The sequence below is a fragment of the Lithobates pipiens genome, unplaced genomic scaffold (genome assembly GCF_037356315.1).
Source record: "Lithobates pipiens isolate NorthernLeopardFrog02 unplaced genomic scaffold, aLitPip1_a1.2 Scaffold_16, whole genome shotgun sequence".
NCBI lineage: Eukaryota > Metazoa > Chordata > Amphibia > Anura > Ranidae > Lithobates > Lithobates pipiens.
The window spans coordinates 19,732,219-19,755,307 of NW_027507748.1; the positions used below are offsets into that span (position 1 = coordinate 19,732,219).

The 23,089-nt window shown below is 45.3% G+C and overlaps 1 protein-coding gene across 1 annotated transcript in view; it reads left to right on the forward strand.

The window, feature by feature from the left end:
* LOC143981515 (uncharacterized) overlaps positions 1-23,089 on the forward strand; it is a 163,107-nt gene that overhangs the window by 117,288 nt on the left and 22,730 nt on the right. The window contains exon 4 of the mRNA XM_077479383.1: positions 15,429-15,692. Coding sequence (XP_077335509.1) covers positions 15,429-15,692 — 264 coding nt within the window. The remainder of the gene's footprint in view (positions 1-15,428; positions 15,693-23,089) is intronic.

The following is a 23,089-nucleotide window of genomic DNA, read 5'->3' on the forward strand; positions in this document are numbered from 1 at the left end:
TATTATAATGTAGTAATAGAAATAATATGATTTGATCTTCCTGACACCATATCAAGCATGGTGTTGGGATGATATAAGTGTTAGAACCAGCCATTCACCTGACAAATCAATCCCCCCTGAAATCCCTGCCAACTCCGAGACTACATTCAACCCCCCCTGGTCCTTGGCAAAATTGTCCCTGAATGGCAGTTTGGAAATGTGGTCACCCTACTGTAGACCGTGCCTCAACGTCCACGGGTTCTCAGATGGGAACTGTACAAGAGACCTTCCTCATAATCTCATGGTTTGCATACAGGTAGGTGACAGTGCCATTCAGCCAAATGGAGCCTGAAAGGAGGGCCTTACCTATGGATGGTCTCTGTCAGCAAATAACAGCAGGTCTTAGCCTGATGGCTGGTAACATGTTCCTGACATCTGACACGAAAGGACATAGTGGAGGAGACACAGTTGATGAGCAATGTAGGAGGAGACATGGTGGAGGAGACGTAAAGATGGAGACACATTGCAGGAACATGATGGAAGAGGCACAGTGAAAGAGACATGATGGAGTCAATTCCATTAACTTGTTTTATCCCCTCAAATTTAGCCCTTTAGAAAGGCCCGGAGTGAAAAGAAAGAATGCACTAGACGTAGGGCTGGCATGACAGGGGTTAAAAGGGGCTTTTTAAGACCTAGTTAAGGGCACAGGATAGGTCAGTAGTTGTAGGGTGCAGGCTTTGAGTGGGGAGGAGAATAAGTTATATTTTTACAGGAAGAGGAGGGCTTTGGTTAGCAATAGAAAGTGAAGGAGCAACTTCCCACCTTCCCGCCCTGTATAAGGTGGTTTGGAACTGATTACGGACTCTGGGGGTCTTTCTAAGTAAGTTGGGTTGATGTCAGGGTGCAAGGTCCTTTTTAGGTTTTATGGGCACCAAAAGGTATGGTGTAGGGACCCGTCTGAGGCACGGCTCCCAGGTGGTGGATGTGTACCTGCTAGTTGGTTGAGTTGGTTTTTGCGGTTGGAGGCCGGTGAAGTGACTAGCAGGTACTGTCCTGTTTTTTATGCCTATTAGGACCTTGCATCCTTTGCTCATTAAATAGTCTGGTCTGGTTTGTTATGTAAGTAATGTTAATTATTGGTTATTTATATTTGTTAACCACTTTCAGACGGGACCATTTTGCTGGCTTAAGACCAGTCCACTTTTTGCGATTCGGCACTGCATCACTAACTGACAATTGCATGGTCATGCGACGTGGCTCCCAAACAAAATTGGCGTCCTTTTTCCCACAAATAGAGCTTTCTTTTGGTGGTATTTGATCACCCCTGCGGTTTTTATTTTTTGCGCTATAAAAAAAAAATAGAGCGACAATTTTGAAATAAACGCATTATTTTTTACTTTTTTTATAATGAAATATCCCCCAAAAATATATCAAAAAACATATTTTCTTTCCCTCAGTTTAGCCCGATACGTATTCTTCTACATATTTTTGGTAAAAAAAAATCACAATAAGCGTTTTATTGATTGGTTTGCACAAAAGTTATAGCGTTTTCAAAATAGGGGATAGTTTTATGGCATTTTTATTAATAATTTTTTTTTTTACTAGTAATGGCGGCGATCAGCGATTTTTATTTTTTTTATTTTTATTGTGACTGCGCCATTATGGTGGACACATTGGAAATTTTTGACACATTTGTGGGACCATTCTCATTTATACAGCAATCAGTTCTATACAAATGCATTGATTTCTGTGTAAATGACACTGCCAGTGAAGGGGTTAACCATGGGGTGGAAGTGTAGGGGTTAAGTGTTCCAAGGGGCATGTTACTAACTGTGGGGGGGGGGGGCTGGGCTTTGTTTTACTGAACACTTCTCTTTGCTCCAATCACATGGAGCAGAGATCAGCATCTGCCTTGTTGCTAGGTGGGAGGAGGATGTCGTCTATGCCCACCATAGCCCTTCATTGGTTTTGTGGGCAAGATATATAGACGACATCCTCCTCCTATGGAATGGCACACCTGAATCGCTAAGAGAATTCTTTGACATCCTGAATCACAATGATAGGGGTATTTCATTATCACTTGAGATGAGTACCTCTAAGATCAATTTTTTAGATCTAGAAATTGAAATAGTGAATAATAAATTTGTGTTTAAAACACACTTTAAAGAGACGGATCGGAACAGCTTTATCCCTCTTGATAGCTGTCACCATAGATCCTGGCTTAATTCGGTTCCATGAAGTCAGTTTCTACGCCTTCGGAGGAATTGTACAGACTTAGATACATTCAAAGTACAAGCGGGAAACCTTAAACAGAAATTTGAAGATAAGGGGTAGGATGGTGTAGTTTTGGATAGGGAAATATGTAGAGTTGCGGAAATCAATAGAGAGGACCTTATTGTAGAGAGAGCACAAAGTGAACCTGACGATACCTATAGATGGTCTATGTTAACAACATTCTCATTACAACATAGACAGATTAAATCTATCATAAATAAACATTGGGGTATATTAAAGAATGATTCTGTTTTAGGCCCCAGGTTACCGGAACAAGCTAAAGTACTTTTTAGGGGAGTTCCATCCTTACAAAACAGTATAGCCCCCAATGTCTTGGATTCACCTAATCGTCCATCCTTTTTTCATAACATGACGGGATTTCATCCCTGTAAAAAGTGCAGTGTATGTAGATATAATACCTTGGGGAGACGTAAAGCTACTGAATTTACATCTACAATTACCAACAAGACACACACCATTAAGCCCTTTTGTACTTGTGATACTAAGCATGTGGTATATTTAATCACCTGCCCATGTGGCAAGCAATATGTAGGGAGGACAATTAGAACATTTGCAATCAGGGTAGGCAAACATATATCTCTTATCAAAAGTAAGGACTCAAAACACACCGTTCCAAGACACTATAAGCAGTGTCATAATAGTGACCCTACTGGAACAGAGTTTTTGGTTATTGATAAGTATACGCCACCCTGGAGGGGGGGTGCCATGACCAGGAGCGTATCCAGATTGGAGACCTACTGGATATACACTATTAAATCCTACTCCCCTTTTGGCCTAAACGTGGAGTGGGATATTAATGCATTCATTAATGATGGTTGATGTCGGTCTTTGACACTTTTTACACCTATATATATCTATACATCCTCCTTTTTTCTTTTTTTTTTTGGCTATATATGGTGGTAATATGTGGGGAGAGTGTATTTTTATTAGTATTATAATGTGATTAAAAGTGATTAAGGTTTGGTCCACCTAATATGTCAGTGCATATGACTTCCGGTCTCCTTTGGATTGGGCCATAATACCAACAGAGCTCTATTTTTGAGCATATATATATTTTTTTGGGTTATGTCTCCTTATATATATTTTAAAATTTATCACTATATTTTTTATTCTCTGGATTTTCAAAGAATCTTTTAAATCTTGTTTCTTCCGATTCTTTGGATTTTTTTGATTGATATTACGTGGGTGATCCTTTATATAGGGTGGTATAATGTAATAATTATCCACTTGAGTAGATTCGGTTACATTTATTTTTGGTTTGTACTTTTAGTTATATTATGTATAATAATATTTTTATATGATTTGGCCAGGTAAAATTATTGGAAATATTTTTGGAAACTTGTATTCTAACTTAGTATTCCTGTTAAGTATGGTCAGATAAGCTAATGTGCAGCTACGGGCACTGTGTTATCTATTTGAAGTAGCGTCAGTGCATTCAATGCTTTTTTATCTTATTTTTGCTATTTACTTTTTTGAGTGATGCGTATTGGCTGTATCCTTCAGCGCAGAGTATGCACTTTGTTTATATTTTCTTTATTAGTATACATAGGTGATGCGTTTTACCCTGTACGGGTTTGTATCTTACCCTAGGTATCGGGTTGCGTTTTTGCTATATGCTTATTTTTTAGTCCGGGGACACGGAAGTGATGTTGCGGCGCCGGGATGTCTGCATGCGCCTGCGTTCCATTGGACGCAGATGGTGCGCTCCAGGCCGTTCACTTCCGTGTGTGAGATACGCGGAGGTGACGTTGCGGCGTCCACCTCACTTCCGCCGACGTATGAGGATCGGCTGGATAACTTACATTGTCTGCGCCTGCGTTCCATTGGACGCAGATGGCGTGCTCCAAGACGTTCGCTTCCGTGTTTGAGACACGCAGAAGTGACGTTATGGCGCCCACTTCACTTCCGCCGGTGTATGAGGATCGGCTGGAAGATTTATACTGTTTATAGATGCAAAATTATAGTATACTTTTAAGAAAAATGCCAACATGATGTATGCCGGGCCTTTATAATGGTTCGACATACACACATATGAATATGGGATTTACCAGTTGTTTGACTAACCCTTTATATTATCAAAAAGAGGCGTGGAACGCACGCCGGCGGCCATATTGGGATACCGAAAGTGCAATGTGGTGACACTGATGGACGGAATCTATGCCTGATTGGGGGTCTGGTTATATAAACTGGAGGGCTGCTTTGAAGTTGTACCCCAGATGACGTCTGCTCATGACGAAACGCGTCGGGACTTCATTGCAGCCTGAGATTTTATTGAAAAAGCGCTTATGTTCTTTGTACACGTGAGTTTGATCATTTTTTATTAAATTATTTTAAACGAAAAAACGGAGTTAGACTATTGTGGTCCCTGCTTCCTCTCTTTATATATGCCCAATTACCTATGTGGATCCATATGGATGGAGACATTCTGTAGAGGAAATAGCCACACTTAAAAGTCTTCCAGAAAAGGGCAACACCGAAAAAGCTTATGTATATCTACAAGCGTATATGATCCTCCAAATATAATTTTGAGCAGGATCCATTAAGTCTGGTAAGCCTCCATTTCGTGTGGTGGAGGGCTCACGTGGTGATTGCATGATCGTTTCTTGGAGAAGGTGTAGGATTATTTACACTTCATCGTGTCATACACAGAAATTTCGGAGAACTTTTTCACTTGTTTTCATATTGTTTTATTTTTTATTTTTTTTTTCATTTTTTGGACATTTCAGCTTTGTTTGTTCATCATATACAGCAAAGAGTGTTTGGTGTGCTTATCAGTTCACACAGTTTAATATATGCACCGGTTATATTGGTCACATCATAATTTTGTAAAAACGAATAAGCGCTACACTTTCTTCACAAAATTTAGAACGGGTAGATGCTGTTTACAACGGCATCTCGCCGTTCAGCCTCCCCGTGAGACAATCGCGGGTATCCCCATGGTGATCGAGTCCACGGGACCCGCGACCGAACTCACGGGGGTCCCGACCACCACGCGAGCGTGCCGCCGGTGCGCACGCGATAGCAGGGCGGCATATAAAAATGGACGTACCTCTACGCCAATATGCCTGCCCGTGCCATTCTGCCGACGTACGACGTACATCGGCGTGCGCCGGTCGGGAACTGGTTAATAAAAAGGCTGCTATGGTCAATTTACTCCAATTGGTGTAGTGTGGTCATTAAGGGAAAAGGATTTTTTTTTTTGTATAGCAGTAACAAGACATATTTAATACCATAGTAAAGGATTTGAGTCATAGTTCCTGGCAAAATGGCCCAATTTATTGATTGTTATTTATAAATATACACAGTACATATACTCATACCTCCCAACTTTTTGAGATGGGAATGAGGGACATCTATTAGCAAAAGAATGTAGGCATAGGACACACCCCCTGCCACACCCCCTTGAAGGAGAATAATACAAAAAAAATGATTAGTTAAACCCACAAGTGCTTTTTTTTTAGCACTACTATTCCTTTAAATTGGATTTTGGAATTTACAAATGCAGAAATTCTGAATTTGGATGAAAGGTTTAGCTCTGGGAAACACTTTTTTTAACCACTTGCCGACTGCCGCACAACGATGTACGTCGACAGAATGGCACGGGCAGGCATAAGGGCTTACATGTACGTCCTTGCCTGCCCGCCGGTCGGGGGCCCGATCGGGCCCCCGCCCGGTGCCTGCGGCGGTCGGTATTCGTTCGGGAGCGATCCCGGACGAGGGGACGGCCATTCATTCATGGCCACCCCCTCGCGATCGCTCCCGACGAATGAAAATGTCCCGTGACATCACTTCCTCTCCTGTAATGTAAACACAGGAGAGGAAGTGATGTATTCTCTCCTCCGTGTCGGTAGTTTTCGTTCCGGCACCGAGGAGAGAGCATTGGTGAGTTGCACAAGCACTACACTACACAGTAGAACATGCCAGGCACACTCACACCCCCCCTTTACCCCCCGATCACCCCCCAATTACCCCTGCCCCCCCCCAGTCACAGTGACACCAATTGCTTTTTTTTTTTGCATTGGTGTCATTTGTGACTGTAATAACTGTTAGGGCAGTTAGGGTTAGCCCCCTTTAGTTCTAATGTGCCCCCCTAACCCCCCCAATAAAGGTTTAACCCCGTGATCACCCCCCCTCGCCAGTGTCACTAAGGCTGGGTTCACATTGCAGCGGTTTATGAGAACGAATGTGATTCGCACCGCACTGCAGTGCAAATCACATCCGATCTCTGTGCGATTCGAGTTCAGCCATACAGATAGTATGGCTGAATTCGTGTCGCACCCGCCGCACCCGCCGCACCCGCCGCAAATTCGCACGGGACCCTTTTTTTGGCCCGCAGCAGAATCGGATCGCATGGGTGTTCACACCATGCGATCCGAGTTTGCAGATCGCACTGCGATATGCGAACTGATCTGGGGGTGTCATTAACATTTCACTGACACTCCCAGCAGTTCGCATAGGGCAGTGTGAACTGCCGCCGGGAGGCATGCGATGCGGGAACCCGCCGCGGATTCATGGCGTTCCCGCATCGCTCCAGTGTGAACCCAGCCTAATAAGCGATCATTTTTCTGATCGCTGTATTAGTGTCACAGGTGACGCTAGTTAGGCAGGTAGGTATTTAGGTTCGCCGCAGCTTTTTATAGCGCCAGGGACCCCCATATACTACCGCATAAAGCCCCCTGATTTCCCCCTAGTTAACCCTTTTACCAGTGATCACCATATAACTGTTACAGGTGACGCTGGTAGGTTAGTTATTTTTTTATAGTTTCAGGGCACCCGCCATTTATTACCTAATAAAGGTTTAACCACCTGATCACCCGGCGGGTGTCATTTGTGACTGTAATAACTGTTAGGGCAGTTAGGGTTAGCCCCCTTTAGTTCTAAGGTACCCCCCTAACCCCCCCAATAAAGGTTTAACCCCGTGATCACCCCCCGTCGCCAGTGTCACTAAGGCTGGGTTCACATTGCAGCGGTTTATGAGAACGGATGTGATTCGCACCGCACTGCAGTGCAAATCACATCCGATCTCTGTGCGATTCGAGTTCAGCCATACAGATAGTATGGCTGAATTCGTGTCGCACCCGCCGCACCCGCCGCAAACTCGCACGGGACCCTTTTTTTGGTCCGCAGCAGAATCGGATCGCATGGGTGTTCACACCATGCGATCCGAGTTTGCAGATCGCACTGCGATATGCGAACTGATCTGGGGGTGTCATTAACATTTCACTGACACTCCCAGCAGTTCGCATAGGGCAGTGTGAACTGCCGCCGGGAGGCATGTGATGCGGGAACCCGCCGCGCATTCGTGGCGTTCCCACATCGCTCCAGTGTGAACCCAGCCTAATAAGTGATCGTTTTTCTGATCACTGTATTAGTGTCACAGGTGACGCTAGTTAGGCAGGTAGGTATTTAGGTTCGCCGCAGCTTTTTATAGTGCCAGGGACCCCCATATACTACCGCATAAAGCCCCCTGATTGCCCCCTAGTTAACCCTTTCACCAGTGATCACCATATAACTGTTACAGGTGACGCTGGTTGGTTAGTTATTTTTTTTATAGTTTCAGGGCACCCACCATTTATTACCTAGTCTCACTAGTGTACCCCTAAATTTAGGGGTGTCTACTTTCCAAAATGGGGTCATTTGGGGGGGGTTTGTGCCATCTTGGCATTTTATGGCCTTCAAAACTGTAACGCCCTTAGAAAGCCTGAAGGCGGTGCTTGGTTTTCGGGGCCCCGTACGCGGCTAGGCTCCCAAAAAGTGCCACATATGTGGTATCCCCGTACTCAGGAGAAGCAGCAGAATTTATTTTGGGGTGTCATTTCACATATGCCCATGGCATGCGTGAGCAATATATCATTTAGTGACAACTTTGTGAAAAAAAAAAAAAAAAGTTTGTAATTTTCCCGCAACTTGTGGCAAAATATAAAATATTCCATGGACTCAACATGCCTCTCAGCAAATAGCTTGGGGTGTCTACTTTTTAAAATGGGGTCATTTGTGGGGGTTTTGTGCCATCTTGGCATTTTATGGCCTTCAAAACTGTAATAGGTAGTGAGGAGTGAAGTCAAATATTTACGCCCTTAGAAAACCTGAAGGCGGTTCTTGGTTTTCGGGGCCCCGTACCTGGCTAAGCTCCCAAAAAGTCCCACATATGTGGTATCCCCGTACTCAGGAGAAGCAGCAGAATTTATTTTGGGGTGTCATTTCACATATGCCCATAGCATTTGTGAGCAATATATCATTTAGTGACAACTTTGTGAAAAAAAAATAAAAAAAAAATTAAAGTTTGTAATTTTCCCGCAACTTGTGGCAAAATATAAAATATTCCATGGACTCAAAATGCCTCTCAGCAAATAGCTTGGGGTGTCTACTTTATAAATGGGGTCATTTGTGGGGGTTTTGTGCCATCTTGGCATTTTATGGCCTTCAAAACTGTAAGGCCGCGTACACACGCGCGGACTGTTCGCCCAACCTTGTTCGGCAAACAGTTTGTCAAACAGTCCGCTCAAAATTTGCATGAGCGGACTTGCCCACACACGAGCGGACTGTTTCAGCGAACTGTTTGCCAAACAGTTGGCTCAACTTTTGAAATGAACGGACTCGCCCACGTAAGGAGGAGGCAAATCCGCCCATTTCGAGCGCGTTTACAGGTAGGCGGGGCCCGCGAAGGAGACGTCGCGGGCTCCGCCGCCTGGAATGGGCTTACAGGGGAACCCCAACGCCGAAAAAAATCGGCGTGGGGGTTCCCCCAAAGTCCACACCAGACCCTTGTCCGAGCACGCTACCCGGCCGGCCAGGAAAGGGGGGCGAGCGAGCGCGCCCCCCCTTCTGAGCCGTACCAGGCCGCGTGCCCTCAACATGGGGGGTGCCTTGGGGAAGGGGGGGCCGCGCGGCCCCCCCACCCCAAAGCACCTTGTCCCCATGTTGATGAGGACAAGGGCCTCTTCCCGACAACCCTGGCCGTTGGTTGTCGGGGTCTGCGGGCGGGGGGCTTATCGGAATCCGGGAGCCCCCTTTAAGAAGGGGGCCCCCGGATACCGGCCCCCCACCCTATGTGAATGAGTATGAAGTACAATGTACCCCTACCCATTCACCTGTGAAATAAAGTGCAAAAAAAACACAACACATGGAAAAAGTATTTTATTGCACAGCTCCGGGGGTCTTCCGTCTTCGGGGGTCTTCTCGCCGGACTCCTCCGCTATGTGTGTGTAGCTCTTTTGCTAGCGGAGGAGTCCGGCTTTCTTCCTCCCCGCCGCCGGCCTCTTCTCCCGACTTCGGGGGTCTTGTCCCCCTCTTCGGTTCTTCTGCCGGGCCACCGCGCCTTCTTGTAGCTCTTTTACAGGCGGTGGCCCGGTCTTCTGTCGCCGCTGTCGTCGCCGCCGTCGCCGCCGCCGCCGCCTTCCGTTCTTGTTCTTCTTCTTGTTCTTCTCCTGGAGATGTTGACTCGACGAGCTCTCCGGCCGGAATGCCAGAGCCGCGCTGTGCGGTCACTTATATAGTGACAATGGGGCCACCGCGCCTTCTTGTAGCTCTTTTACAGGCGGTGGCCCGGTCTTCTGTCACCGCTGTCGTCGCCGCCGTCGCCGCCGCCGCCGCCTTCCGTTCTTGTTCTTCTTCTTGTTCTTCTTCTTCTTCTCCTGGAGATGTTGACTCGACGAGCTCTCCGGCCGGAATGCCAGGGACACGCTCCGCTGCCACTTATATAGTGACAATGGGGCGGTGTCACATGGTATATGTCACATGGGTTGGTCACATGGGTTGATGTCACATGGGGACTATGACATCGTAAGGGGGCGGGGTCACCATGTGACCAACCCATGTGACATATACCATGTGACCCCGCCCCATTGTCACTATATAAGTGACCGCACAGCGCGGCTCTGGCATTCCGGCCGGAGAGCTCGTCGAGTCAACATCTCCAGGAGAAGAACAAGAAGAAGAACAAGAACGGAAGGCGGCGGCGGCGGCGACGGCGGCGACGACAGCGGCGACAGAAGACCGGGCCACCGCCTGTAAAAGAGCTACAAGAAGGCGCGGTGGCCCGGCAGAAGAACCGAAGAGGGGGACAAGACCCCCGAAGTCGGGAGAAGAGGCCGGCGGCGGGGAGGAAGAAAGCCGGACTCCTCCGCTAGCAAAAGAGCTACACACACATAGCGGAGGAGTCCGGCGAGAAGACCCCCGAAGACGGAAGACCCCCGGAGCTGTGCAATAAAATACTTTTTCCATGTGTTGTGTTTTTTTTTGTACTTTATTTCACAGGTGAATGGGTAGGGGTACATTGTACCCCATACTCATTCACATAGGGTGGGGGGCCGGTATCCGGGGGCCCCCTTCTTAAAGGGGGCTCCCGGATTCCGATAAGCCCCCCGCCCGCAGACCCCGACAACCAACGGCCAGGGTTGTCGGGAAGAGGCCCTTGTCCTCATCAACATGGGGACAAGGTGCTTTGGGGTGGGGGGGCCGCGCGGCCCCCCCTTCCCCAAGGCACCCCCCCATGTTGAGGGCACGCGGCCTGGTACGGCTCAGGAGGGGGGGCGCGCTCGCTCGCCCCCCTTTCCTGGCCGGCCGGGTAGCGTGCTCGGACAAGGGTCTGGTGTGGACTTTGGGGGAACCCCCACGCCGATTTTTTTCGGCGTTGGGGTTCCCCTTTAAGCCCATTCCAGGCGGCGGAGCCCGCGACGTCTCCTTCGCGGGCCCCGCCTACCTGTACACGCGCTCGAAATGGGCGGACTTTCCGAGCGCTCGACAGCGGACAGGCCCACACACGGGCGGACTGTTCGCTCAAACACAGTTTCAGCGGACAGTTTTTCGGAATTTCCGAAAGACTTTGTCCGTCCAACTGTCCGCTGAAACTGTCCGCTGAAAGCCCACACACGAGCGGACTGTCCGCCCAAACACTGTTCAGCGGACAGGGTTGGGCGAACAGTCCGCCCGTGTGTACGCGGCCTGATAGGTAGTGAGAAGTGAAATCAAAAATTTACGCCCTTAGAAAGCCTGAAGGCGGTGCTTGGTTTTCGGGGCCCCGTACGCGGCTAGGCTCCCAAAAAGTGCCACATATGTGGTATCCCCGTACTCAGGAGAAGCAGCAGAATTTATTTTGGGGTGTCATTTCACATATGCCCATGGCATGCGTGAGCAATATATCATTTAGTGACAACTTTGTGAAAAAAAAAAAAAAAGTTTGTAATTTTCCCGCAACTTGTGGCAAAATATAAAATATTCCATGGACTCAACATGCCTCTCAGCAAATAGCTTGGGGTGTCTACTTTTTAAAATGGGGTCATTTGTGGGGGTTTTGTGCCATCTTGGCATTTTATGGCCTTCAAAACTGTAATAGGTAGTGAGGAGTGAAGTCAAATATTTACGCCCTTAGAAAACCTGAAGGCGGTTCTTGGTTTTCGGGGCCCCGTACCTGGCTAAGCTCCCAAAAAGTCCCACATATGTGGTATCCCCGTACTCAGGAGAAGCAGCAGAATTTATTTTGGGGTATCATTTCACATATGCCCATAGCATGTGTGAGCAATATATCATTTAGTGACAACTTTGTGAAAAAAAAAAAAAAAAAAATTAAAGTTTGTAATTTTCCCGCAACTTGTGGCAAAATATAAAATATTCCATGGACTCAAAATGCCTCTCAGCAAATAGCTTGGGGTGTCTACTTTCTAAAATGGGGTCATTTGTGGGGGTTTTGTGCCATCTTGGCATTTTATGGCCTTCAAAACTGTAATAGGTAGTGAGAAGTGAAATCAAAAATTTACGCCCTTAGAAAGCCTGAAGGCGGTGCTTGGTTTTCGGGGCCCCGTACGCGGCTAGGCTCCCAAAAAGTCCCACATATGTGGTATCCCCGTACTCAGGAGAAGCAGCAGAATTTATTTTGGGGTGTCATTTGACATATGCCCATAGCATGTGTGAGCAATATATCATTTAGTGACAACTTTGTGTAAAAAAAAAAAAAAAATTATTTTTTGTCATTATTCAATCGCTTGAGGCAAAAAAATAAAATATTCAATGGGCTCAACATGCCACTTATCAATTTCCTTAGGGTGCCTACTTTCCAAAATGGGGTCATTTGGGGGGGTTTTGTACTGCCCTGCCATTTTAGCACCTCAAGAAATGAGATAGGCAGTCGTAAACTAAAAGCTGCGTAAATTCCAGAAAATGTACCTTAGTTTGTAGATGTGACAACTTTTGCGCAAACCAATAAATATACAATTATTGACTTTTTTTTACCAAAGACATGTCTCTGAATACATTTTGGCCTAAATGTATGACTAAAATTGAGTTTATTGGATTTTTCTAATAACAAAAAGTAGAAAATATCATTTTTTTTCAAAATTTGCGGTCTTTTTACGTTTATATCGCAAAAAATAAAAATCGCAGAGGCAATCAAATACCATCAAAAGAAAGCTCTATTTGTGGGAAGAAAAGGACGCAAATTTTGTTTGGGTACAACATTGCATGACCGCGCAATTACCAGTTAAAGCAGCGCAGTGCCAAATTGTAAAAAGACCTCTGGTCATTTACCAGCAAAATGGTCCGGTCTGAAGGTGGTTAAATAATACATTTTATATATCATTATACAGATTAGACCAAAATGAGGGACAAATGAGAGGGACAGAGGGACACTCCCTCCAAATCAGGGACAGTTGGGAGCTATGTATACTTCATTCATTTCTGCTTTTCTTTTTTTCTACTTTTCTAATCTTCCCACAATGTGATTTCTCCTCCCCCAGTCCCCCTCTCTGACATCACTGTGACCTCCTCCTGTCTCCCGGATGGCAGCGCAGAGGCCAAATGTTCGGTGAAAGGATCATATCAGCGTTATTCCTGGAGTTTGGATGGAAGATCCGTCTCCTCACACCGCCAGGTAACTCTTCCTCCTCCGGGCTCCGGAACCCTCCGCTGTGATGTCACCAATCACATCAATAATCTAAGTAGATCCATCAACACCTCCTGTGCAGGTGAGTGAGAGAAATGTCTCCAGGCTGAATTTACTACTAAAGTTTTTACTGAGAGATAAAATATTCCAGACACAAAGATTACAATCCAGGAATTGCATAACATGACAGAATGATCAGCTTCCATCAGAGCCTTTTACCTTCCCATATAGATCACACCCAGAGGTGTATCATGGATGGGGCCACAGGGTTGGTTTCCCTGAGTGAAAAATTCTTAGAGGGCACAGAGAAGCTGTCCAAGCTGGCAGCCAATAATGGGCAGTAGAGGAATCCCTCACCCTACAGCATGCCCATTGCATACATGCAGTTGCGGGGTGGGCAATGCCTCTAACACTTATGATTTGTTGTCAGCTTTGATAGCTTTTAGGCAGGATAGCTTGAGTGGTTTTGGACTTGTGTCACCCCTACCTAGGAGGGAACCCTGGACACTGGCAACCAACCCTTCACCACTAACCACACCACAGAACACGTCCTAATACAGTTTTGATGCAGAGGGACAGAGATAAAAAACCTAAACAGAGACCCAACATTCAGTAGAAGAGGTCATACACGTACATAATGTGAGGAGGACACCAGAATGAGCTGCTTCATAATCTCACAATTTATAATTGTGAGACCTTCTATTTTTCCCCCAATAAATCTACCAGGACATTTGTAGATGAAGCACAATTCCAGCTAAGACTTTTTATAAAATATTATAACAGAGATAAGTAGAGTTAGAACTTCTGGCGTTTTTTTTTATTGCTGTTTTGCTCCATATTGGGAGGATTTCTATTCACTTCCTGTGTGGTCACCATGATAGGAAATGAGGGGAAATCTCCCCAATGGGTAATAAGGAGGACACCAGCAAAGGAGAATTTTATTATGAAGATATATTTTTACAGTATTGCCAAAAACAATATTGATCAAGGTAAAAACAAACAAACTGCAGGTATACTATACTCTCCTATCAAGTTCCATGGTGGGGACAGGGAGCCAGTGGTAGAAACTATAAGGGTCGCTACAGTCGCACTTGTGACTGGGCCCTGTCGTTCTGCTGCTGTGGAGGGGGTCCAAGACCCGTCATCACTCCCTGCAACCCTGGCTGTCCGTTTAACATGCGGGGGGAGCGAAGAGCAGGAGGAATAGCTGATGTAGGTAAGTAATTCGTTCTGGAGGTTTAACAGTTTCTGGTATGCCCTTAAATGTGATATTATTCCTTGTGGAGCGATCCTCTAAATCAGCCGGTATCACTTGGAGGAATCGGATTTCTTCAGTATGATGGTCATAGGCATCCGCCATTTTGTTATAAACTGAGATATGTTCTGTCACCACTTTTTCCAGGTCGGTCGTGCATTTCTCTACCCCATCATTTCTTTTTTGTAAGGTAGATATAGAGGAGCGCAGTTCATTACGAAAGTCTCTTTGCAGAGAAAGCAGAATGAGCTTTAGTGTGTGCGCAGATGCTTGCTGGTCACTGGCAGGGAGGGCTGCTAGGCAGTCTAAGTGATTTTCCTCAGGGTTCGTGTGTGTCTGGACATCCCAGTCCTGCTTCTTAATCAGAGGTTCCTTAGCAGGGGAAAGTGCTGGGGACAGTGCAGCCCGCTCACCTCTATCTGAAGGTGATTGCTGGGGAGAGGTAGGCTCTGATGTGAGATTTTCCATGGGCTCCGAGTTGTCTGCAGGTCCCTGCATGATGCCTGTGTCCTATGAGGGATCACAAGGCGCCGCACTGGCGCCATCTTTGGATGATTGCATGGCCGGCTGTATGAAATATTTGGTGAGGTGGCGCAGCTTGTGGAGGCTGAGGTATTTCTTCTTGGACATACCGTCCAGTCGCTGAGGATGAGGGCTCCCCTGCGGTGCATCAGGGAGAGGGAGCTGCTGCTGGTAAGTCCTGGGAGCAGCTGTTTGTCCCAGGGCTGAGCAGAGCTGGGTGGTTAAGCAGCCATCTTGCTCCATGGCTGGCCACTCCCCCCAGGAAGGAGTAGATTTTTATTGGCTGATGGTCCCCTCCTGTAGAGATCAATAAAAGCCTAGAAATCCCAATTACACAATTGGCCCCTTTAATATCTTGCAATAAAAATTTCTGCAGCAAAGATATTTCAGGAATTCTGTGACTTTTTATGACTGCAATGGATTGGGGTGGACGGGGTATTGAGGAAATCATATTTCATTATAGGTCCGTGTTACAGATCTCCCCATCTCTGTGTCTCTCAGTTCCGGTATCAGATCCAGTCCTGGATGTGAGGTGTCTCCAGAATGGCAGCGCTGAGATCTCCTGCTGGGTGGAGAACGGGACTGACCCCTCCATCTACCTGACTGTGGGTGGAGGATTGGAGGTATATGATGTTACCAGCTCAGAGCGGATAGTCCGTGTCACTGTGCCTCCTGTGTCACCGCCCCATTCCTGGAATATCAGATGTTCAGCAAAGAACAGCATAAGTGAGAGATCCACCAATCAGACACAAGACACTTGTCCAGGTGAGTGACGTGTGTCCTTTCCCTTCCCTTTAGAAAGGCCCGGAGTGAAAAGAAAGAATGCACTAGACGTAGGGCCGGCATTACATGGGTTAAAAGGGGCTTGTTAGGACCTAGTTAAGGGCACAGGATAGGTCAGTAGTTGTAGGGTGCAGGCTTTGAGCGGAGAGGAGAATAAGTTATATTTTTACAGGAAGGGGAGGGCTTTGGTTAGCAAAAGAAAGTGAAGGAGCAACTTCCCCCATCCTTAATCATGTGGTTTATATTTTTACATTCTTAGCTGTGCTTCATATAAAGTCCCAACTTTTCTTTTAGATATTGTATATACATTAGGGATGGAGGCAGATGAACGTATCCATTCATTGCCTCATACAAAGTCCCAAATCCTCTTTTCCCCCCTTTTTTGATGACATGATTCAGGGATGGAAGCACATTAGCTAAGGTAGCATACGGTCTATTAATTGTATTAACTATATTGAGGTGTCACTATTGCAGGGAGACTTTTGCTGGACATTTTGGATTTTTTGCTATTAGTTTTGTGTTTTGTTTGTGGACTCCTGGGTTCTGCATCCTCGGGAGCTGCGATGTTTGGTATGGCCCCTCCCTCTGCCTCCCACCTTTTGGTTGGGGTGGTGGGTGGTGCCACCCACACATCGACGCCACGCCCATGCACCAAGTGCGCGGCGTTACATGATGCCGTGCGTCCACGTGCGGTGTTGTCATGGCACCGTGCACTGTTGTGCTTGTTTATCTATCAGGTTTTGACATGAGGGAGGACTTTCAGTGCCAACTGTTGAGTGACACCGTGCGCCCGGGTGGTGGCTCCGCCTTCCTTCCCTCTGTTTCATAACGCAGCGTGGCGTTGGCGGCATACTGCGGTTATCCTTGGCCATTGGGACTGCATGCTGGTGGAGCACACAACCACTTTGATTTTGAGATACACACACCGGTTCCCATGATCTCCTTTCGAGATCTAAGGAAAATATACATTCTTATTTTTTTATTTCTCCTCACATTTGTTTGGGCTGTCACACTATAGCCCTCACTTGGCTTGGGCAGGTTCTGCCCAAGAACGGCCCTTTTTTTGCACTTAACACAATCACACTTTTACATTTCATTTTTATTGTTTTTATTTTTACTTTTTATTATTTCTTACAGTACATCTTACATAGTTACATATACATAGTTAGTCAGGTTGAAAAAAGACACAAGTCCACCCAGTTCAACCAAAAAAAAAATATATATATAATAAATATCATACCAGCCCATATACCCAATTCTATACCCACAGTTGATCCAGAGGAAGGCAAAAAAAACCAGCAGAGCATGATCCAATTTGCTAAAGCAGGGGAAAAAATTCCTTCCTGATCCCCGAGAGACAATCGGATTTTCCCCGGATCAACTTTACCTATAAATTTTAGTACCCAGTTATATTACGTACACTTAGGAAATAATCCAGACCTTTCTTAAAGCAATCCACTGAGCTGGCCAGAACCACCTCTGCAGGGAGTCTATTCCACATTTTCAAAGCTCTTACTGTGAAGAAACCTTTCCGTATTTGGAGATGAAATCTCTTCTCCTCTAGACGTAAAGAGTGCCCCCTTGTCCTCTTTGTTGACTGTAAAGTGAATAACTCGACATCAAGTTCCCTATATGGACCCCTTATGTCTTTGTACATGTTGATCATATCCCCCCTTAATCTCCTATTATCAAGAGTGAATAAATTCAGTTCCTCTAGTCTTTCCTCATAGCTGAGTTCCTCCATGCCTCTTATCAGTTTGGTTGCCCTTCTCTGCACTTTCACCAGTTCCTCAATATCCTTTTTGAGAACTGGTGCCCAAAACTGAACGGCATATTCCAGATGAGGTCTTACTAATGATTTGTACAGGGGCAAAATGATATCTCTCTCTCTGGAGTCCATACCTCTCTTAACCACTTAATAACCGCCCTATAGCCGAATGACGGCTTCAGGGCGGTTTCTTAACTGTGGGAGGCCGTCATATGACGTCCTCCCAGAATTCCGCTCTCACGTGCCCCCTGGGGCGCGCACTCGAGAGCATCCGTGACCGCCGGGTCCACAGGACCCGGTGCATCACGGATCACGGTAAACGGCCGCTCGTCGCGGCCGTTTACCACGTGATCGCTCCGTCAAATGACGGAGTGATCACTTGTAAACAAACCGGCGTCATGTTATGACGCCGGTTCCTCCCTCCCCCTCTCTGTACCGATCGGAACAGCGGAGGGGGAAGAGATCGGTGTCAGCAGCGATGTGGGCTGCATCTGCAGTGCCCACATCGCTGCTCACCGAAAATTAACCCCTCAATTCCCTGCAAATACTCTGCAATACCCTGCCATTACTCTGCATTACTCTGCAATACCCTGCAATACCCTGCAATACTCTGCATTACTCTGCATTACTCTGCATTACTCTGCAATACCCTGCAATACCCTGCAATACTCTGCAATACTCTGCAATAGTCTGCATTACCCTGCATTACTCTGCAATACCCTGCAATACCCTGCAATACTCTGCAATACCCTGCAATACTCTGCAATACCCTGCAATACCCTGCAATACCCTGCAATACTCTGCAATACCCTGCAATACCCTGCAATACCCTGCAATACTCTGCAATACCCTGCAATACCCTGCAATACCCTGCAATACTCTGCAATACTCTGCATTACCCTGCAATACTCTGCAATACCCTGCAACGCTCTGCAACACCCGCCAATACCCTGCAACACTCTGCAATGCTCTGCAACACTCTGCAATGCTCTGCAACACCCACCAATACCCTGCAACACTCTGCAATGCTCTGCAACACCCGGCAATACCGTGCAACACTCTGCAATGCTCTGCAACACCCTCCAATATCCTGCAATGCTCTGCAACGCAATACTCTGCAACGCCATACTCTGAGATACCCAGCCATACTCTGATATACCCAGCCATACCCAGCCATAGTCGGTGATACCCTGCAATACCCAGCCATAGACACCCCCCCCTCCCGCCGCCCTCCGGTGCTTCTACCGACTTGCCAATACTATCAAATCCAGAATCTTTTTTTTTTTTTTTTCAGGCTTCCCAGCTTAGAGGTGAGATGCGGGGTCTTATTGACCCCACATCTCACTGTAAAGAGGACCTGTCATGCCATATTCCTATTACAAGGGATGTTTACATTCCTTGTAATAGGAATAAAAGTGATCAAAAAATTTATTTTTGGGGAAAAAAAATGTCAAACTAAAATAAATAAAGTAAAATGAACAATAACATTTTTTTTTTTTTTTAAAGCGCCCCTGTCCCCATGTGCTCGCATGCAGAAGCGAACGCATACGTAAGTCCCGCCCACATATGAAAACGGTGTTCAAACCACACATGTGAGGTATCGCTGTGTACGTTGGAGCAAGAGCAATAATTCTAGCCCTAGACCTCCTCTGTAACTCAAAACATATAACCAGTAAAAAAAAATTAAATCGTCGCCTATGGGGATTTTTAAGTAGCGACGTTTGGCGCCATTCCACGAGCCTGTGCAATTTTGAAGAGTGACATGTTAGGTATCGATTTACTCGGTGTAACTTCATCTTTCACATTATGCAAAAATTGGGCTAACTTTACTGTGTTTTTTTTTTTTTAAGCACAAAACAGTTTTTTTTCCAAAAAAAAGCATTCGAAAAATTGCTGCGCAAATACCGTGCGAGATAAAAAGTTGCAACCACCATTGTATTCTCCAGGGTGTTTGCTAAAAAAACATATATAATGTTTTGGGATTCGATGTAATTTTCTAGCAAATAAATGATGATTTTTACATGTAGGAGAGAAATGTCAGAATTGTCTTGGGTGCTCCAGAACGCCTGATGGCGCTCCCTGCATGTTGGGCCTCTGTATGTGGCCGCACTGTGTAAAAGTCTCACACATGTGGTATCGCCGTACACGGGAGTAATAGCAGAATGTGTTTTGGGGTGTAATTTGTGGTATGCATATGCTGTGTGAGAAATAAACTGATAATATGACAATTTTGTGAAAAAAAAAAAAATGTAAAAAAAATCTTGATTTTGCAAAGAATTGTGGGAAAAAATGACAACTTCAAAAAACTCATCATGCCTCTTACTAAATACCTTGGAATGTCTTCTTTCCAAAAAGGGGTCATTTGGGGGGTATTTGTACTTTTTTGGCATGTTAGGGTCTCAAGAATTGAAATAGGCCGTCAGTACTTCAGGTGTGATCAATTTTCAGATATTGGCACCACAGCTTGTGGACTCTATAACTTTCACAAAGACCAAATAATATCCACCAATTTGTACTTATTTTTACCAAAGATATGTAGTGGTATAAATTTTGGCCAAAATTTATGAAGAAAAAATCTGAAACTAATCTACTAAATTTTATAACAGAAATGAAGAAAAATTCATTTTTTTACAGAATTTTCTGTATTTTTTCTTTTATAGCACAAAAAATAAAAAACCCAGCGGTGATTAAATACCACCAAAAGAAAGCTCCATTTGTGTGAAAAAAAGGACAAAAATTTCATATAGGTCCAGTGTTGCATGACTGAGTAATTGTCATTCAAAATGTGAGAGCACCGAAAGCTGAAAATTGGTCTGGTTATTAAGGGTGTTTAAGTGCCCAGTGGTCAAGTGGTTAATACAGGAAAGGACTTTGCTCGCTTTGGAAACCGCAGCTTGGCATTGCATGCTATTATTGAGCTTATGATCTACCAAAACCCCCAGATCCTTCTCCACTATGGATTCCCCCAGTTGTACTCCCCCTAGCGTGTATCTTGTGGGACTGGTACACATACAGCATAATTTATTCTCTTATCTTATTACCAACTGTGAATCACAATGTCACTATCGCTCCACATGCTGCATCCCCGGGCCTTGATGTGGCCGTGTTTATGTTGCCTCAGCTCCCGTGGGAGGTATGACTTCCCCATGGCGTCCGCAACCTCTAATACTATTATCTTATTACTAGCCTGTATTCTCTGGTAAGAGTGTTATACGTTATGTATACACTTGTACTTTTGCTTTCCTCAGTGTCCAGTTATTGTTCACCCTGTTAACCCTTTGTATTATTTTATTATTATAGATGATTACATATGCAACTGCTCCTGATGAATGGGACTCCCCCACGAAACGCGTAGAGCCCTAGCCTTATGCTACATCTATTAATCACGTGATCTTATGATGCCACAATAAGTGATATCAACGTATTTTTTGCTAATGTTTATCAATTGATTATTATTGCTAAGGTCGTGTTTATGAATCAGCATAATCGCATTACCGTGCTGCCAGGTTTTTACTATTTATAGACTGGTTTTGAATTATGTTATTAACCTAATCATGCTGTTCATGAACTGTATAAACTAGTATAATTGTACTATCATGTATCAATATTCTTTTACTTATAGATTGGTTATCAATTGCGTTATTATCATGTATAACAAATTATTAAAGATTTATGAATTTTATTATTGTATTTATAGATTTTTTTATTTTTATTTAATGTATATGCTTTTTGGCATCCTTAATCATGTGGTTTCTATTTTTACATTCTTAGCTGTGCTTTATATAAAATCCCAACTTTTCTTTTAGATATTGTTTTAGCAAAAGTATGTGGCCATAGGACACACCCCCTTAAAGGATAATTATACAAAAAAAATGATTCGTTAAACCCACAAGTGTTTTTTTTTTTTTTGTTTTTGTTTTTACCACTCCTTTATATTGGCTTTTGGAATTTACAAATGCAGTAATTCAGAATTTGGATGAAATGTTTAGCTCTGGGAAACACTTTTTTTAAATAATACATTTTATACCATTATACAGATTAGACCAAAGTGAGGGACAAATGAGAGGGACAGAGGGACACTCCCTCCAAATCAGGGACAGTTGGGAGCTATGTATACTTCATTCATTTCTGCTTTTCTTTTTTTCTACTTTTCTAATCTTCCCATAATGTGATTTCCTGGACCTCCCCATGTCAGCCTACTATGGGTCAGCTCTGCCCCCTCTGACCCCTCCATGACCACCTTTTTCCTAGCCTATAAAGGGCGGCTGTCTGCCCACACCAGTGTTCTTTTTTTCGTCCTCGCTCCGGGCGCCTTTTAAAGTTTATTTATTTATTTTTATTTTGTTTTTATTTTTTCCTCCATCCACCATCCATCCTGTTCGGGTTCAGCCTCTCCCGTATCAGAAGACCCCCCCCCCCATAGAGGCAGTAAATCTCCTGAGGAGGTGGGTTCCCTTGGTGCTGGGATAAAAGGGTGCAGTATAAATGACTGTGTATTACTGGCAAAGGTCACTGGCAGTATAAATGACTGTATATACCTTCGTTAGGCAGGTGTTGGCACTCTCTCCTTCCATGTTTTGTGTGTTCAGGCAGTGATTTGGCTCGCTGGGTCTTGTAGTTCACCACCTCCACATATATTCCTTTCAGGAAGCTCAGTTGAGCAGATGAGATCAGAGGTAGCTTCCTCTTGGATTGAATAGGTCTATATCGCCGGCCCAGGCAGAAGAAGGATCCTGTTGGGCTTGCTCAGTTGAGGTCATCAGAGGAAAGCGGGTGTGCATCTTGCTTCAAGGAGGCGGCTCAGGACAATGCTGCGAATGCACGCCAGGTTAAATCGTACATTAAGCATGCAGTCAAGGAAGGGTTGAGCAGTGTTTCAAGGAATCCTGCTCATCCTGCTGTATATTCAGCATTTGCAGATTCAGATCATGTGTTTTAAGTGCGTTTTAACTTTGACATCGATAGCGATTCAGATCCATCTGAGGCTGAGATGGTCTCGGAATCGCATACGTTTGATTTTTTCACTGGTTCCCACCTTGGTGGAGGCCTCAAAGAAACAGCAGAGATACTACTCATATTTAAATAAATCTTTACCTTCCTTCCCATTCATTTCTGAAATTAAAGTGACTGGGCGGAGCCCGAGAAGCTCAATGTGCATAATAGAGTATCGAAGCTGTAACCCTTGGGACACTATGCCTAAGGTGGATGCTTCATTACCTAGATTCGCCTGCCACATTCGCCTGCCACATTCCTGCCACATTCGCCTGCTGGAGGATTTGGTCTCCGTTAGGGATCCTATGGCTCGCAGAATAAACACAGACCTAAATAGGTCAGGCTGGTGGTAGTGCTCACTTCTGTGGCAGCAGCACTTGGGTTGGCTTTGCACCTGTGCGTTTTTGGTGCTTTTTGCGGTTTTGTGCTACCGTTCATTTACCATGGTCTCCTATGGGGCATGTTCGGTGGTGCGGATCTGCGGAATGCAGGGAGAGTGCATGAGTCTGAGTCCAGCCTTAGGCTGTGGGTAGCGGAGCTGGTGGATGGATGTTCAGATGAAAGTCTGGGAAGTGGCAGTTCTGCTGCAGAGTTTGTGGCTGAAGTGGCTGTTGACCAG